This window comes from Hemibagrus wyckioides, linkage group LG04, assembly GCF_019097595.1.
Source record: "Hemibagrus wyckioides isolate EC202008001 linkage group LG04, SWU_Hwy_1.0, whole genome shotgun sequence".
Taxonomy (NCBI): Eukaryota; Metazoa; Chordata; class Actinopteri; order Siluriformes; family Bagridae; genus Hemibagrus; species Hemibagrus wyckioides.
Window position 1 is genome coordinate 7,827,645 of NC_080713.1, and position 19,459 is coordinate 7,847,103.

General features: G+C 40.0%; 1 protein-coding gene across 1 annotated transcript in view; it reads right to left on the reverse strand.

Moving 5' to 3' along the window:
* The window catches only part of yap1 (Yes1 associated transcriptional regulator), a 31,957-nt gene extending 18,073 nt beyond the window's left edge, over window positions 1-13,884 (reverse strand). Inside the window, exons 1-2 of the mRNA XM_058387626.1 lie at window positions 13,218-13,884; window positions 11,498-11,733 (exon numbers count right to left, since the gene is read on the reverse strand). Of these exons, the coding sequence (XP_058243609.1) occupies window positions 11,498-11,733; window positions 13,218-13,418 (437 nt within the window). The 5' untranslated portion in view covers window positions 13,419-13,884. The remainder of the gene's footprint in view (window positions 1-11,497; window positions 11,734-13,217) is intronic.
* Window positions 13,885-19,459: the final 5,575 nt, after the last annotated feature.

Genomic DNA, 19,459 nt, shown 5'->3' on the forward strand with positions numbered 1-19,459 from the left:
TGTGTGTTAGTTTTAATTGGTGCACAGGATGTTGTGTGTTGAGATCTCCTCTCTAGGGTTTCAGGGTTAACCTAGAAGCAGGCAAACTCGCACAGGTGGGCTTTATTAGTCCTAGGAGTATATACACACACACACACACACACTTGCACATACAGAGACATAGCTCCATATTAGATGTGTAAACCGCTGTCTCTCAAGCGCCAAACAGCCCAGACTGAGGCCCTCACAGGGACTGCAAAGTACGAGACACTCGAGTCCCTGAACTCAGCCAACCATCTAATTCTGGCTTCCCAAAATTACATAATGCTCAAATTTGCTTTTTTTTTTCTTCACTGAAACACAGTGTAGCGTTTCAAGCCAAACCCCTGAATCTAACTAATAACAGGCTAAAAAACAAACAACGAAAAGGAAAAAAGTCCTACACATGCACACACGTTACACAACACAATGTGTTATTGTACTCGCAAATACAGGGGTCCAGGCCAAAACCTTTATCGCTGTCTCACTATCCTGGCCTGCAAGTTCATGCAGTTTCTCCAGCAGACTTTAAGCAGTTCTGAAGCTCGACAAGACTCTTTCCCAGAGCAAGCAGAGTTTGGGAAAGTACCGGGAAATGGGAGGCAAACTGGATCCCGTCCAACAGAAACAATGGAGACACGTGGACGTATAGAAGTGCTTATCCTGCTTTCTAAGCTTCTGGAATTGGGGCACCCTGCTCTTTCCTAGACAACTACGGTTATTTTTAAACTCGTCTTGTGGTACATTGTTTGCGTGTTGCTTGCACTTGTGAATTTATGTCACGGTAATAAGATAGCCAAAAGCTAATCTGTTTTAAACCTCTGTGAGAAGCAGCAGAGGCTCATTTGGACTGCTGGTCAATGAGCAACCAGTTCTAGTCATTCTTTAGTGGGGTTAGGGCAGACAGTCTGTCTGTTCACATACTGCAAACTAACACCTATGGCAACAACATACAGTGCTGTCTGAAAGGGGGAAAAAAACACGTGTAACAGTTAATACTCTCAGTCGCTTACTTTTTTGTTCATGTGCTTCTGAACACTGCAATCTGATTGGCTCTCTGCATTTCTGTGCGTGTTTTTCATATAATCTTTTAAATACTACAAGCTTTTTGCATTAATAATAATTTAAAATCCTGCAAAATCACGTCTGTAAAAGTTATCGAGGCATTTTGTTAACTAATCGACAAAAGTCAATAAAAACAGATGGCTATAAATTTCATTGCAGATTAATTGGTCTATATTAAAAAGTATGCTTTGTTACACAGTGTCACTTAATACCACAAGATATTAAACAAAGCTAATTGGATCCAATAATTTTATGATTATTGTTATTATTATTATTATTATTATTATTATTTATTTTTACCTTTTTTCTATCCTGCAGGTTTGATTTTATTCTTTTAAGTAGCAGCAGTGATTTTTTTAAACAACCCAATAGTTTTAATTTTTTCTACACAATACCATAGATATTTATGTCCATCTAACAGCATTGATTTGTATCGTTTAACTTCACTATCAACGTTGAATAATTCGCTATTTTAGGGACCCCATACGAGTCCATGATGTGTCCAATTATCTTTTTATACACAGTTGCCAAGCAGGCTAAGTGGGACTTGCAGCAGAAAATAATTTCCTTTCCACATTTAACTGCACATTTGGGGGGAAAATAAACCCTGCTTGCTGTTTATTTAGATGTTCCAAAGTCAAAGCTTATATTTGATATGCATATGTGAAGAAATATTTTTTTTAAATGAATGTTTTTTGGTAATATAACCCCCCAAAAACTCAATCAAACTTCTGTGTTTGGTAGTCTGCCATGTCAGGTTAATTGCTTTTTTCGTTAAAAGCAGGCCATTCTTAGGCCTGGTTATTAACCAAACAGCTCACTTGACATTAGAGGCTCAGTTATGCCACAGATTCCTATTAAACCGTCTCTGCAGTTGCACAAGGGCATTGGTAATGACAGCCTAATGGATGAAGAACTGCAGAGGATGCTTGTCCAGTTTGTAGACGGGAGACGGATTAAAGTACGGAACATGCATCTCCATATTTAGCGTGTCCGAGTTTATCCAAGTACACAATAAAGACACATTTAGAACGACTTGTATATAGTGCGTGCACTATAATCTTAGACAATACACCATGCACAAGACGGTGTAGTCTCAAAACTGAACAGAATGGCAAATTATCAGATGCTACATCATGCCACGGACATACGGTGACAGGAACAACTAGTAATTTTAAAGTCTAAAATGTCCACCCAAAATGTTTTACTCCAAAATTTACGACTCTGAGCAGCAGTCGGGTTCAACGCACTGGTTATTTTGAAAACTGCAAGGGATCTTTGACATTTCTCCGTCAGAACTGAACAGTCCTTTGGTTTTTTCATTCTAGGGGAAATATTTAAGGTAGGGGATTCTTTCAAATAGGACCAACATCCATCCAAGGAACTTCTACTCCAGTTCTATTTGTTTTTGATTGAATTTTTTTTGTGTGTATACTACATCTGGTTGAATTTCGTAATGCCAGGTAGCGTAGAAGTTTCATGATTGTTTCTTTAGCTGCACGATGACAGCGCCGTGTCAACATCTCAAAGATGTGTGGTCTGTTTCTCTTTTCACAGGCCTCGAAAAGAGCAAGTGGGAGACTGAAGGAGAGCCTTGACCCCACAACTGTCTCAAATGGAGATTGAGTGAGAGATCAAACCCTAGAGCAGTGGTGGTGGGGCTGTGGAAGGCAGTGGAAAAGAGGGAAGAAGTGGAAGGGGGGGGGGTCTTTTTTAGGTCTTCTCTCCAGATGTCATCACCATGGCCTTTGCTAAGGAAATCAGTAAGCTGAGGGAGCTCTTGGGGATTGTGGGGGGTAGTGAGCTCACAGGATTGGGACTGGACCCACCCAGGCACTAAACACAGCTCTGATTGATGGCCCAATTATCAGGATCCTGTTTATTGTGCTGCTGTTATTTATAACAGAAAGGGGCAGAATGGGTGGGGTAATGGGGGTGTTATTGAGGGGGAGGGAGGGGGCGGATTCCCAGACTGCTAGAAATAACTTTCAATTTAGATTTTTATTTTTTTTAAATACTACAAAATACCCTTTAATTAAAGTAGATCATGAGCATTGCTGACTCGATCCATCTAGAGCCTGAGCAGATCACTCACTTTTAATTAAGAACTATTCTCATCTGATACTGACTCACCATGATCTAAACCAGCCCTCAACTATTCTGACCTCTGTGTTCGCTGTGAATCAGAAGAAAATAACAGAGCATGCAATAGCCACTGAGGACAGACGAAGCCTCCGATTTCTCTCCGACTTCTGAGAAGCCTCCACACTACCTACAAAAGCTCTTTGAGGAACAAGGCTTTCCTTTTCCTTTTCCTAACACCCCGGGCAAGCGAAGCACTGAGAATCCGAGGGTTTCCATCAGCAGGACATCATCAGCAGAGATTACCACATGACCCGCTGACCCCTTACCCAAATTAGGCTTCTCTTTGAAGGCGGGCTCACATCATCCACTGAGTGAGTCTTAAAGGTGGGAGAGATGAAGGAGTGGGAAATGGACTCTGCACTGATAAGAGAGTGAGCACGCTCTTATATAAAGCAGGATGACACAAGAGAAAGGATTGCCAAACTTGGCAGAGAGAGAAAGCATTTGTAATGGAAAACGCTGCCTTTCCTACATAATAACAGATGTGCCAGTACCGCAGAGTATATTGACGTCTAGGATAAAAGTGTCTTTTGCAGATGTTAACGCAATCCAGTGTCAAATTAACGTCTGTACTGAAGCTCAGTGAACCAAACTGTTATAGCATTTTCCTCCTAATTTGGCCAATTTGCCAATTCCCCAATTTCCACCACAGAGTTTGAAGACACTAGCATGTGCTTTTTCAACAACATGAAGCCAGCCAGGGTAATTTTTCAAATTGATGGTCACGCTATCTTACAGGGCACGTGAACACCTGACGGAACATGCGAACCACCTTCTTCCACATACATGAGCTCTCTGATTGGTTAGTATTACTCTGATTGACAAGGAGGAAGACGAACAATCCTGAAATCATAGAGTCCATGAAATCCTGATTCCTGGTCAAAGATGGCTGTGACATCTTCTAGACTTTCAAGCTCCCAGCGATTTGTGCTGCACCAGTTTCAATAACCAAAAGCAAACTTTTAATATCAAGCAGAAAAATGACAGCTGCATAATTTGCCAGCATCTGATAAACTACTAGTTTAACAAGTCAGGGTTTATAATCTAGCGGTGCCTGAAGATACAGTCATCATACCATTCTGTAGATGCATCATGCTCAAGAAATTGCCTCATGATCAGGATACTAAGGCTATATCCAGTCTCCAGAAAGAGCAGTCCTTTTAGGGAACTCCTTTTTCGATCAGAGGCATGGAGTTCAAGTTGTTATAGGGTTTTGTGGTTAGTCGAGCTGGTGGTTGGGCTGAGATTCTGCTTACTCTGGTCCCATTTGCATTAACAACCTCACACTTTCTCGTTTAAGTGGCCACACAAACAAGCTCCAAATGGAGCCGGGGGAAAGATCTGCAGATGGTTTAACACTCAGTGACCGACCACACAGCACACAGCTTTTAGTGATTACTCTCCTGAATGGTGCCCATGTACCATAACTGAGGCTTTTTACCTTATTGTATAGTTTTGTGAAATTTTTTTGATTGTGTTATCAATAGAATCTATTAAAGCGAATCAATTTGCCACAAATGTAAGAAATATACACTCGCCGGTCACGTTAATAAGAACACGTGGCCTCAATTTGTTGCAATAATCCAATCAGCCAATAAAATAATGCAGATACATGTGCATTAAAATCTGCAGGAAAAATATTTACTTTAATATTGAAAAACTGCTGATCTCTTGGGGTTATCCATACACAACAGACTCAAAAAGAGGCTTTAAGCAGGATGGCGAGAAAAATAAACATCCAGTGAGCAGCAGATGAGAGAGCTAGAAGAGGTTTCAGAGGAGAATGATCTGAGACGTTTAAGCTGACTATGATAACTCAAATAATCTCTCGTTACATGTGTGATGAGCAGAAATGAATCCCAGAACATGAAACACAACAAACCTTGAGACATAAAGCTTACAACTGCAGAAGACCATGTCGGGTTCAACTCGTCAAGCGAGAATGTATATCTGTAAGGATGTGAAACTGAAACTAAATAGCTAAAGATTTGGGGGGGGGGGATCAGGTGATGTTTCAGTGGACTTTGACGAATACGAGTGCATGGTTATTAACTGTTATTAATGCTGAATTTGGGTGAGTGCCGGGGATAGCAACTTTACTTCGAAATCTGTCTCAGTGCCTCTGGCAGCATTGCAAACTTTACTTCACCTCTGTATGTGTGTCTGTGTTTACAGCTCGAGGCAAACCATTTGCTCTAAATAACATGGACTGACGTTGAGGAACGAGCTTGCACGCCGAACCAGTGGGGACTCCTCCGAGCAACATTTTAACCTTTTCCCAATTTGCAGGTTTAGCATTTCCTCACTGAGCAAAAGTCCAAATGTTAACGACTTTGGGAGGAAATAAGGGGGCCATTTTGCTTTTATGGCTTTTGTGGCCACAGTGTTGGTGGCCTAATGGGTAAGAGATCACCAAGTCATGCTAATTAAAACACTCCTCTCACAGTTTACCCTCTACTGCCACGTCATCCTCACCTACTTGACAGAGGACTCCAGCTTTCAGTTAGGAGGCTCACATGGGAGACACCTTACAAGATGGCAGATTCTTCCAGCAAGGGATTTTAAAAGCTTCAGCTTGCTTGCTTGGATCTTGGCCCAGGAGCTCATTAACAATTATTTGACGCTTTTATCCCTTTCATATGGCAACACCAAGGCTAGAAACTATTACGCCATGTTTTGGCTCCATTTAGCCCATCGCTTCAAGGAACAAGCTTGTACAAGGCACACCTTTGTGGACTGATTAACAGCAGAACAGTTTTGAGGTGGGGGGTGTTGAGGGCAGGCGTGATTCCCATCAGAAACGGCCTGCTCTGGTTTTAATATGACCACCGATGCCCTGATTAGCCTGTCTACTTGGCCACAGTCTCTAAATTAGGGGCCTTCATTAGTTTATGACCCCGGCCTGAGCACTTTTGCCCTTTTTCCCCTCTGTTTTTTGAGTTGGGGAGAGTGGGGGTCCATCTCTACCCACCCAAAACAATCTCTAAACAGGCAGGCGAGAACTAAACAAGGCAACCCCCCACCCCCACCCCCTGGGATAAATCAAAGCTTACAGCAAACTGCTTGGGGAAAAAGAGGGGGAAAACAGGGACAGGTCAACACGGCATGTTGACCTTTTCCCACCCTTCTCTTCAATGGGGTTTATAATTGAAGCTGGCAGACAAGCGGGGGAGAAGGGGGGGGGAGGGAAGAAAGGAAGCTGATAATCCACTTCCCCTTATCTCTTTCGGGCAAACAGAAACCTGTGGCTGATTATTACGTTATACAGGTGCTTTAATCTCGACATCCAAAGGTCCAGAGTATCTGACGGGTGTCTAATCTCAATCGCAGGGAGAATTAACACCAGCACTAGCATTAAAATTGAGGAAGGTTTGACCTTTGACCTATGCTGAAATCTAAATGTGTAAACAAGGGAATCCTAGGAGGAAGAAAAACAACAGAATTTGTTGTTTTATATCTTCAGTACAAACCAGGAATGGGATGCCGGATGATCACAGGGTACACACACACACACACACACACGGGCAATTCAGAGTCACAATCCACCTACTGGTGGATTTTAAGAAACAGGAGGAAACTAGAGAACCCAGAAGAAATCCAAACAGATACATGAGAACATAAGCTGGACTCTGGGTCAAACCGTGTACCATGAAGCTCTGAGACACCATTGCTATCCACTCCTTCAGCTGAAGCAGACGCAGACGTTAGCTCATCGGCTACTGCTGCTTTGAAGAGAATGACCTCCACAGCTACACTAAATAAGAATAAAAGACCCAGGCCTTTTTTTTCTTCACTATCTTTCTGTTTCTGTTCTCTGAATCGCTCGTACTCCGTTAAGCCTGCGTCAACGCTGCGTCACAAACCGCACTTCCATTCATGCTGAAACGGAAAGCTGGCAGTCCTGATCCGAGTCACTAAAGCTGCGTGACTCACACGCGGCCGAGCCACAAATAGAGCTCCTCCTGAATGGTGTTAAGACATCAAAGAGCAGCGTGCAGTCACAAACACACACACACACAAACACCCACCCACACACACACACTTTACTGCCATGTCCAGTAGTATTAACTACAGTAGTAACTTTACAGTAGTATTCAATTTTTTTTAACCAATATTTTATTAGAGGTGAAATCTGAAAAAGAAAGATAACAGGAGCACAACCTTAAATAAACTATTAACAGTTAGATATCATGTCATGTAGTTGTACGTAATAAATTGTAATAACTGACAAATTGCTGTGTCATAAGAAACTCGTAATGGTAACAGTAAGTCACTAAGCATCGGGAGTTTAACACAAAATATCACTAGTGCTTCATTAATACAGACGTCATTATTACTGTAAATGTCAGAAGTCTGAAAATGTCTCAGGATATGTTTCCTAATTTTCATAATAAAAAATTAGATATTTAAAATCTAAAATATTCACTTGCTAACAAAGCAATGTACCAAAAAAAAAAATTAAATAAATAAATTGATATATTTATCAAAAATTTATGTTTACAAAAATTATATTTTGTTTAATATTAATATTAATAATAACATCACCTCAATATTGATATTATAAATAATATCACCCCCCAAAAAATTCCCGAAATTAACAACTAGGAACGGTTAGGCCAAACATGTGCTTCCTTCATAATGCCAAGCTCTTTGCAAACTGCTGCTCATGCTGCATCACCTGGCAATTTAATGCATTTGGAGAAAAGTGCTCTCAACCCTCTTCCACATACATGAGGCCCAGAAAACAAACAAACAAACAAAAAATTTTGACTTTTCTCCCCTTTCCAGTTTCTGGGAGGTCACATGGGTGCAGACGTGGAGGGAAAAACGACAAAGCTGTTGACAAACCAAATCGGTGCCCTGTGGGAAAGTGAAGCACAAACAGAGCCGAGGTCAACGCCAAACAGAGAGATGAAGCAAACGTAGCTCCCGTCTCTCTAGATCCCCAAACAAAAGGAGGGGAGCGGAGGAAGGGGGGGGTGCACACATGGGGGGCTGGCTCAGCTCTGTGACGCTCACTTGTGCATTCAGACACCCAAAGAGACACTGTATAGAGATCAAACAATGCCCACACACAGACAGGGGACTCCCCGAGTGTGTACTCGAGAGACCCTTTTAAAAATGGTTGCCGTGGACCTCACGTTTTTCCTCGCACACACCATTTTCGAGCAGATTGTGCAGAACCCTCATCACTGTCTGATGCGTTAGTTTTGCTATCATGAGCCGAATCGTGTTTTTTACCCCCACCCCCTGCCTTTTACCCCCCCCTTCCCCTTTTAAAGGAACTACTCCAAATGAAGCAGATGTCCTCCAGATGTTTCTCCTCCAAAACATCTGGGCTTCAAAAGCTCTCCTTTGTATCCCAGTAAATCTGAGAGTAATCACGTTCGGCCCGAACCGGCTGGTCAGATGGCTCGCCAAATTTTCAAGCCCACGATTAACTTTACGTGCAAAAAAATATAAATAAGATCGGACGTCCCGCGGTGATGTCCTGCGCGGCGGGTGAAGTCTTTGGGCGGGTAAATAAATATATATTATACAAGGCACCTTAAAACAAACTACGCTCAGATATGAAAGCAGGAACCGTAACCAAGCCTTGATGTTTAAAAAATAAAAATAAAAATGCAATAAGTAGTGTTCATGAGTAAAAAAAGAAAGAAAAAACAACAAAACAAAAACAGATAAGATTTCCTGCTGCGACCTCATGCCCAGATGAGTTTAGCAGGCCTCTCTATCCTGCACTCACTCTTGTGGCTACACTGGTCCTTTGTTCCCATCTGAAACATGATCCCCCACACACACACACACACACACACACACACAGGAAGCCAGAGTACTGAGGCTAGCAGAAAAGTTCTGACCTATCGCAATGCAGCTGTGTGTTTACAGACATCTAGAAAGCTCTTTCGAAGTACTGTGTATTCCCGTTAACAATTTTCCTGGCAGTTCGGATTACCACATGTAGCGATACACTCAGTCACTGCTGCACTGAACGGATTTTCCTCAATGAAACACGATTATTCACTGTGCTAGAACGTGTATGATGTAATAATTCTCTAATTGGTGAAACAATGTTATAGACGTTATTACTTATAGCTAGTAACATTACTTACAATAATAATAGTATTAATATATCATGTGATTAGGTGTTTTAGGGTTGGAAAGAAAGAAAGAAAATCTTTGTATTAATCAGCTATTTAAAAATGAAAAGGAAAAAAAAATGTACAAAAGGATTCTAGACCTACTGTTACCTGAACAAAAACTATAAGAGAGAATCCCACCATTTTTCTTTCACACTGTCAGATAGATAGATATCACTTTTACATTTCTGGCATTTGGCAGACGCCCTTATCCAGGACGACTTACAATTTATCTCATTTTATACAACTGAGGGTTAAGGGGCCCAGCAGAGGCAGCTTGGTGGCCCTGGGACTCAAACTCACAAGCTTTCAATCAGTAGTCCAGCACCTTAACCACTAACCTACCACAATTGCTCCCACATCGTAGTTTAAGAGAGTATGGCTACGAGGAAAAGGGGCATGCAGAGCCAAATAAATAAATATGTAAACAATTGAGCTTGCGGCAAAATAGAAAGTAATGTCATTTACTTTTCTAGTCAGTAATACCATGTTGCTTTGCTTTTGCTGTAGTTTATGGTACAAGATATAGACATGGGAGCTGAGGTAGCGATATAAAGTGTTTACAAGAGTAGTACATCATACAAAGAGTTTTCAGCCTGTTCTGCATCACCTGGGCTGAGAAATGGAGGTTGATTATGCGGAAGACCAGAGCAAGGTCGCTGCAAAATCTTTGGGGCGTCACAGCCAAAAACAAAATGGATGGAAAAACCCACTGGAGTAAGGAGCGTGGTAGAGGTTTAAGAAAGCAAAACAAAACAAAAAAAAACAGTAACAAGGGGTAAGCACTTTAATCAGTATTTCCAAAAAGGACAAGAATGAGGTAACTGCCTGAGCGTACACCGTGACCCCCAGACATGGCTACAGACTGCTGCATCAGCCCAATTAAAAAAGATTACCCTTGAGTCATGCCAATGAAAAAGAAATCTTAACCAGCACTTCTGAAATGGACAAAAACAAAACTCTGGTCTGTCAAAGACATCGAAATACTTCATGAGGAGGTGACAATCGGTTCTATTAAATGAATCATGTGACATAACGGACGCTATGTGGAGTCTTCACTTGCCGTATGGAACCCGGGCAAACTCTGTGGACAATACAACCAGCCTGTGATTGCTTGTTACAAACGAGGTGGTGTCAAGCTGACTTATTCCAAGATGGACAACAAGCAAAGTCATAGAAGGTGGTTTTATCTATTGGGCTCTTCTGGTTAAGCAGTTTCATACTCTCGAGGAAAAGTTTTATCCCGTTCACTAGGCAGCGTAAAGTCCACCGTCTTCCAGTGTTGCTTATTATGTACATAGTTAAACGTGTGTGTGTGGGGGGGGTGTACTTCCTGGAAAAAGCAGTTTTCAATTCGCTCAGGATTTGAACAGAAAAGCTGTTCTTCCAAAGAAAGAATCGATCATCTTAATTCTGCAGTTACTGTAATACGGCCTATGAGTGAGCATGGAACTAAAAAAAATCAGAGAAGCTGAATCACTGGAAATGTCAGCAAGAGGTCAGCTTGGGCTTTACACTCACACTCTCACACACACCTGACAGCCCAACCCACTCTGAATCACTGAATTAAGCCAAAGAGTCACTCTTAAGCCTCTAAACAAGCATTTTAACTAGTGTTCGAACCGAAGTTTACCTTACGTCTGAGTAATTTTGGACTGAATTGTATATATTATTTTTAGAGAGTTTTTGTATTAAATGAGCTTTGGTTCAGTGTGTGAAAGTGGAAAAAACAAGCTCTGCAAAATCTGCAAGCTCAACCTACTCAATTCTACTAGTAAGCATAGTTGGGCAATATGGCTATAGTTTAATAAAGAACTTTGATATTATTGTGAACTTGAACACAACCGATACATAATATATATATTTATAAATATCAACGCATTTAGGTTTGCTAAAAAAAATTAAATGCCTATTTCTGAGAGTTTTGTTTAGTAGATGGAAAAACTACCAAAACAGGTTCAGAAAAATATGGTGGGGAAAAAAAAAAGTTACTGAATTCATCACAATAATCTTATAATATCACCATACTGCCCAGCCCTAACAACAAGTAAACAATTAAATACTCGTCAGGAAGTGAGCACAAAGCCTGCAAAATCAGATAAAAAAAAGCACCGCTGTAAACCACTCACTTAAGGAAGTATCTCTGACCAGACGGGGTCTTGGCCATCTCCCAGCCTGGAGGCAGGGGCACGTCATCTGGGATCTCGTATGAGGGCTGGCGCAGGTGCTGGGGGGAGGTGCCTGGAGGGGTCAGGGTGCTCATCGTGCCGGAAGTGACGGCACCCAGCTGCAGGGAAGCAGGCGAGGAGTGTGCTCTGACATGCTGTGGAGTGAGCGTGCCGGCCGTGCCTGCATCTGTGCTCGCCTTGAAGAAGAAAACACAAGCAACATGACCTGAAGTCATTACCTACCACAGAGATATGGGGAATAATGACACAGGCAGGCAGTGGGCCAAACTTTTTGTAAAGGAAAAAAAAAAAACCAAGGGTGAGTGGAAGTGATGTGACTCACAAGACACCATGAGTCACGCTGCTATTGAAAGAGATTAAGATGAGAAAGAACGGATGTGTACAAGATCAGTGGGCAGTCAATAGGACTAGGCAGGATCTGGTGCAATGAGCTGTAAGGCTGAATCAGATGCATGCCAAATGTGCACAAAACTAGAGGTTTATATCAGTTTGACAACATACATATATATATATATATATAGAGAGAGAGAGAGAGAGAGAGAGAGAGAGAGAGAAAGTCATATTTAACATTTGAGATAGAGAACAGGGGTAAATCTAAAAGTTTAAGCCCCCCTTAATTTGGCCTAGTCTGGCTGGAGTAGGACAGGAAACACCAGAGGCCTGGTTTGGGAAAGCTCAAAGAACTCTGTGGCCGAATCCCTGAAACAGCCCCTGATTGAATATCAAGTGCACTAGATAGGGTGTAAAAGGCGTAATTTTATATCCTGTGCCTGTACTTAGCGAGCGCACTTAAGGTAGGAAGTAGGGACTTATTTGGGATTGAACCACTGTGATTATGGAGCGGAGAAGAGCTGCTGCGCATGCGCGCTGAGTAAAGGAGAAAAAAATTACTTTTTGATACCTAAATATAACATAGATTTCTCGCAATGTGTTTAAAAATATGATTCAGCACACGGGTTTAGGGAAAAATACTTTAGTATAAAACGCTTTGCAAGTGTAATAAAATCTTCAAGACACAATGTGACCAAAACCGCGACAACAAATTTAACACTAATTTATTTTTTTTTAAATATTGAGAACTAGGGTGCCTTCAAGGGCAATGTTATTTCTTTTTAGCGCGCTTGTGTTTAAGAGTGCTATATTTCATATCCTGTGTCTGTATTTAGTGTGTGCAGTTTGTGTAGGAAGTTTGGGAGCCACTTGGGATTGAAGCACACTGATTAAAGGAGCGGAGAAGAGCGACTGCGCATGCGCGCTAAGTGAAGGAGTTTGTGTAGCTCTGCGGGGAGAAAGAAAGAAAGAAAGAAAGAAAGAAAGAAAGAAAGAAAGAAAGAAAGAAAGAAAGAAAGAAAGAAAGAAAAACTTCTGACAGACAAATATAACATAGATTCCTCTCAAATCTATGATTCCATTAAGATACCAGATTAATTCTGATGTTATGGCATGAAACGTATGATATGTGTGAAGTCTTAATAATACTACTTTATAGACTTTCTTATGAAAGCAAAGTCCTAGAAATGAAATTTAGAATAAAAAGCTTTCCAAGTAAATGTTGAATGCTGTCTGAGGGGGTGAGAACAGACATTTCTACTGTAAGAAGCATGATACCTTCAAGGGCAACACATTACTTGTGTAAAAGTGTGCTCTTCGTATGTGTTACCTGTCTGGAGTGGGATTTAGGCTCGGGTGGTTTGAAGAAGGAGTCTGGCAGCTTCCTCATCCTCATTGGCACGGATGGGGGAACAGCGGCGCCTTTGGGGTTCATCACGGCGTTAAAGAGCGCCTCCAGGTCGGTCTCCGAGTCTCCGCGGACATGGACCACCTGGTGTCCTGCTGGGGGGTTATGCTGGCTCGGGTCCATGATTTCAAACCAAGAAGCAAAGACTCAAAGAAAAGTCTATAATAAACAGTTAACCTCTTATCTGACCGAAGCGCTCAAAGACGCGTCAACTGCGCGCAGAAACTCCGAAATGCATGAATCTGAACGCGTCTAAACTCATCCGCAGAACTCACTACGCATCCGAATACTGGAGTAAACTCGCTATCCAAGCCTGGTGAAAAGAAATAAAAGGCGACGGTTTATTTTTCCGCTTGGCCAGGACACACTGACCAGTGTGGAAACGCGCATATCTTCCCAAACTTTCCCAAATAGCAAAAAAAAAAAAAAAACTTCCAGGAATCAAAAAAGTTTCAAAAGAAGTTTAAAGCTGAAAGCTGGACACCTTTTCCAATAAGAGGAGAACCGATTTCAGAGACATTTGCAAAGCGATTTCTTCGCACTGAAAAATCACTGCGCATTCACTGACCAAACTTTTTTTTTCTCTGAAGTTCTTCGGTAACTTTTGGGGCAGGACATCAAACTTTTTTTTTTGAGGGGGGGGGGATCACGTGATCACTGAGTCACAGAGGGTGGAGTCCCGGGAGCGAGAGGACACCAGTTTGTTTTTAGAAGCTTTGGAGTCGAATCCCAGTGTCCTGGTGTCGATTCTGAGCTCATCATTTTATTTATTTCACACAGTGATATTAGTAATTTCTTGATTCTCCAAACTTAGACACAGGACAAGAACGCACATGGTGCAAATGTGCAGTATTAATAAAAAAAAAATTAATCTAATAATTTCTTTATTTTGATTTGTTTTCAGCCGAATCAATTTTACTGCTCTAGAGTCGACTCTTCATTAGCGATGGCTGTAATCAGAGAATCGATTCTTTTTTTCTTTTTTCTTTTTAGAATCGGCTCCTGAATGCTGAAGGACATCATGGACAGGTGAAATCTCACAATACTACCAGCGATTGTCTGTAAGTAAGTATATAAAAAATATAAAAGAGACATGTTCTATGACAGTTCCATGAACTTCATTACATGTGTGATAATAAACCCATATTTAAACATTTAAAAGCTAGCTAGAATTTGTAGTCAATAGAAAAATAAATAAAAAATAAATAAAAATAAATAAATAAACCGCCTCCCCCCCAAAAAAAACATCTAAGAAAATTTCTAAAGTGGGTTTTATATATAGGTTTTGATTACATAAACAACTTCATTCTAAATGTATTTTATAAAAGAAATATAATTCTCTTATATTCCTAATTATTGTGATCTCAAAACAAATCAGTTAAATCTAAAATCTAAAAAAGAAGAAGAAATAAAGTTTTTCCTTTTCTGAACAGTGCTCGTGCGGTTCCCATAATTCTTATGCAAATCACCCTGTTGCTTTCCACTGAGAAATCATTTAGTCCACATCGGGATGGATCATGAGCATGAAGCATCTTAGTGAATAATGATGTTGACCTTTTACGCTTTTTGTTCAGTCAAGCTAAAATAATAATAATAATAATAATAATACACTCTCGAAAACATCGCTTCAATGCCTTTTGTGTGTTTTTAATTGCATAATTATATAATTATTGTATAATTTTACATTTACAGCATTTGGCAGGCATCCTTATCCCTCTGAGTCTCCATCGAAAACATTTTCTCATGCTAGTACAAATAGGTTGGGGTTTAAGATTACTATCAAACTAAAACCTTGTTAGATAGGGCTTAGTTCAGACAAAAAGTTAAAGAAGTTTTTTTCTTCTATAAGATAAGTGGGAACAAGGACTAACTTGTTTCGTAGATGTTCCAAAACTTTAAAAGTTGCTTCAAAACAGATAAGAAGTAGGACTGATTCATTAACGAATGAATTCATTGATTGATTTATTGATTGATTGATTGATTCATTCATTCATCTACTCATTTGTTCGTTTGATCATTCGTTCTTTCATTTGTTCATTCATTTATCTTCAGTTAATGCTTTATCCTGGTCAGGGTTTTAGTGGATCTGGACCCTGATTAGAATATTGAATGTAGGTTAAACTTTATCAATTTAACTCAAAGATAAGGATTTGGGAATGTGTTCTGCACATATATAATTATAATGCTACAGTCTACTGTACATTTTTATTTGTTGGTTTAATTCAGTTTTATTTTTAAAACACTTTTAACAATGGGTATTGTCACAAGTCAGCTTCATACAAAAATACATAAAAAATATATCAATTTATCTCTAAAGAGTAAGCCAGAGGTGAGGGTGGCGAGGATAAACTCCCAGAGACGATATGAGGAAGAAAGCTTGATAGGAATCAGACTCAAAAAGGAAGCCATCCTCATCATTTCCCTTTTATAATGGGACTATATAATCAAAGAGTGCAATTGTGTGACCAGGAAATTCATTCTAGTTTAAACATGAAGTCCAATTAGTTGAAGTTGTCAACTGTTCACTGATGAAGATTGTTCTTAAAGCTATCATAGCAGCTGTAGTCCAAACCCATTGTAATTAAGATGTTAGTATCAATTGCAGTGCAAAGCGATCTTCATGGTTTCTAAGTGCTACCATCCACAGTAATCTCATGTATCTTTATGCTGTCCATGCAGAGCCATCATTAGCAGCGAGTGGTTTCTCATACTTCCTTCTCCTTAATCTGTTCTTTCTTTCTTTCTTTCTTTCTTTCTTTCTTTCTTTCTTTCTTTCTTTCTTTCTTTCTTTCTTTCTTTCTTTCTTTCAGACAATACACAATTTCTACATAATTTGCTACGATTTGACCAATGACCAAGGATTCATGCTTTTATGATTGGATGTTAGTTTCCACGTTTTTAAGCTCATTAAAGTGCTGTAATTGTGCTAGAGTGTCCATGCAGGCCTGTAGTCTCTCTGATCCCTGCTGGACCACCCACCATGCTGTCCCAAGGAGAGGGGGAACACCATCAGTTGGTCAATACGGCATTGAATTGATCGTTTCTGCCCTTTCAGAGGACTCTACTTTCACCCAGCATTAATCACACCCTAAAAAACCCACCAATTATGAGCTCAGTTTTTATGTACAATATTACAGTTCTATGTTGGCATGTTGAGTACTGTTATGTTAAAAAATATGTTAAATATCCCGAGTATTTATTTAAAACCGTCAATGATTTGGGGGCTGATATTTTTCTTGTTGTTTTTTTTATTAAATTCCAAATAATTCATACAGAAGGTTTGAAAGTTAAGCTAAAATCTGTTGAAGTAAAACAGATACACTAGGTTAGTTTTGTGCAATAAAAGCAGACATTGGCATTTAATTTGGTTTAATTGCTCATCTCATGGTATTACAATTCCAGGAGAAGCAGTGGCATCTGTGCATGTGTGCCCTCTACAGGTCAGTGGACATGTCTCAGGTCTCAGTTGTTAAAGCTTTCATTAAAAAATGAATAATAATATCTTAATAGGCACTGAAGATTTATAATAATAACAACTGCGATATTTTTAAAATGTTTATATGTGATTTAAAATCTATTACTTCACAGCACAGAATCAGATCGGTTAGTAGGCGTTTTCTGTAACAGCAGCTCCAGCAGTCGTTCTGGTTAATATAGTTTGTATAGTATCAACTAATTCACTTGAAAGACAGATAAAATCTATGAATGATAATAATTTCATGAAAAATTGCTGTTATTTGATTAATTAAATCATTAATTGTTAGCTTTTTGTAAGTAGATGTTTATTTAACACATATGGAAGGAGTCTCCAGTGTCCAGAATTTTGTGCTTTACAGTTTCTCAGTACCATAAAAAAGCTGGTGATTACACTATATTGCCAAAAGTTTTGGGACACACCTCCAAATCATTGAATTCAATTCAGGTGTTGTTTTTCAGTGGTTTGGCTTGGCCCCTTAGTTCCAATGGAATAAAGTCTTAATGCTTCAACCAAGACAAGACCAATTCCAACTTTGTGGGAACAGTTTGGGGATGACCCCTTCCTGTTCCAACATGACTGTGCACCAGTGCGCAAAGCAAGGTCCATAAAGACATGGATGAGCGAGTTTGGTGTGTCCTGACCTCAACCTGATGGAACACCTTTGTTATGAATTAGAGCGGAGACTGTGAGCCAGACCAAAACTGGGATGTCTGCCTTTACATGCACATGAATGTAATATGGAGTTGGCCCATGCTTTGCAGATGTAACAGCTTCTGGGAAGGCTTTCCACAAGGTTTAGGAGTGTGTTTATAGGAATTTTTGACCATTCCTCTAGAAGTGCATTGGTGAGGTCAGGCACTGATGTTGGACGAGAAGGCCTGGCTCACAGTCTCTGCCCTAATTCATCCCAAATGTGTCCTACCAGGTTGAGGTCTGGACTCTGAGCAAGGCCAGTCAAGTTCCTCCACACCAAACTCGTTCATCTACGTCTTTATGGACCTTGTTTTGTGCACTGGTGTGCAGTCATGTTGGAACAGGAAGGGGTCATCCCCAAACTGTTCCCACAAAGTTGGGAGCATGAAATAGTCCAAAATGTCTTGGTATGCTGAAGCATTAAGAGTTCCTTTCACTGGAACTAAGGGGCCAAGCCCAAACCCCTGAATTCAATGATTTGGAGGGGCATCCCAAAACTTTTGGCAATATAGCTTCAAAACAGAAAAAAGAGATTGGTGAATGACTGTACTGTAGCTGTTATAACATAAGTGATATTAGGAATGAACTTCTCTCGTGCATGTTCTACAACAATACACTGACAAAAATATGATATTCTGTAAGAAATAATAAGTTGTTAGAATCATTCATTGCTTTTGCAAAATTAGGATTTGGTGTTATAGGAACGTTATGTTCTCGTCTAGGAAAATTAATGGTTATTTTCCTTTTGTACTTTCCTTTAACACTACCTGTACTCGGATTGAATTCTACTTCACGTTTACGTCACCGGAGAGAAAATTATTTTCCAGAGTCTTCTTTCACGGAAGTCTTTAACACGTCTGCTCTTCCTTGCACATGAATCCTACTTGACTTTTAACATTTGTGTTTGCTACATTAGTGTAAGAGTGTTTAATTGTGCGTTCTGGTCAGCGCTGAATGGCAGCTTGCTGAAAAAGGCCAGGTGTTAGCCTCAGGCAGGTCGTCTCAGATATCTAATTCTAGTCTTCCTGAGCCAATCCCACCTGAGGGACTTTTTTTCCTGTCTGGACACTGTGTATTCTGGAGCTGCCACTCAGATTGTTTAGCTTGATGCTCATTAACTGACATAAATTCCTTTTTTCTCAGACTTGTGGCTCTGGCAATCTGCATAATGACAGTGCTAAAGGAAGAACATGCTGTAGGGAATATACAGCAAAATACAACAATCTGGACAGTTAAAGACTAAACATGACATTTCTCCATGATCTCCAGTTATGTTCACTGTAGCCTCAGCTTCCTCTTTCTTGATTGACAAGAGAGGCACTGATGTGACCTTCTGCTGTTGTAGCTCTTATACCTCAAGGTTCAACATGTTGTGCTTTCTGAGATGCTTTTCTACTCACCATGGTTGTAATGGGTAGTTAGTAATCATAAACTTTTTGTCAGCTCGATCCAGACAGGTAATTCTCCTCTGACTTCTTTCATCATTAAAGTGTTTTTTGCACCTTTCTGGGTAAACTTTAGAGACTGCATTAAAATCCTAGGACATGAGTTTGGTTGTTCTGGCTAGCACTTAAATGCCATAGTCCATTTCAGACCCAATTTTATCCCCATTCTAATGCAAATATTAACAGCAGTATCCACCGATACGCAAGGTTTCTCTACAGTCACTGAAACGGGATGATTCATTCATTAATAAGTCCTTTATATACTTGTCATGAAGCTGCCAGTCAAGCTACAGTTAACAGAAATACAAGAAGCAGGAATAATCACAATTATACATAATAAAAAATAAGGTAAAATTTAACAGTTGGGTTTTTACCATGACTCCCTTTCTTTTACAGAAACGACAATCACTTGATTCACGGGTGTTGTTTACACATGGTTCTCACATTTTTAAATTAATTTTGTTAATTAATTTCGTTTTTTTATTTAATTTTATTATTTTTTTATTTATTTTTTAATTTCTTATTTCTTTTCTTCTTTCTTTTTTTTC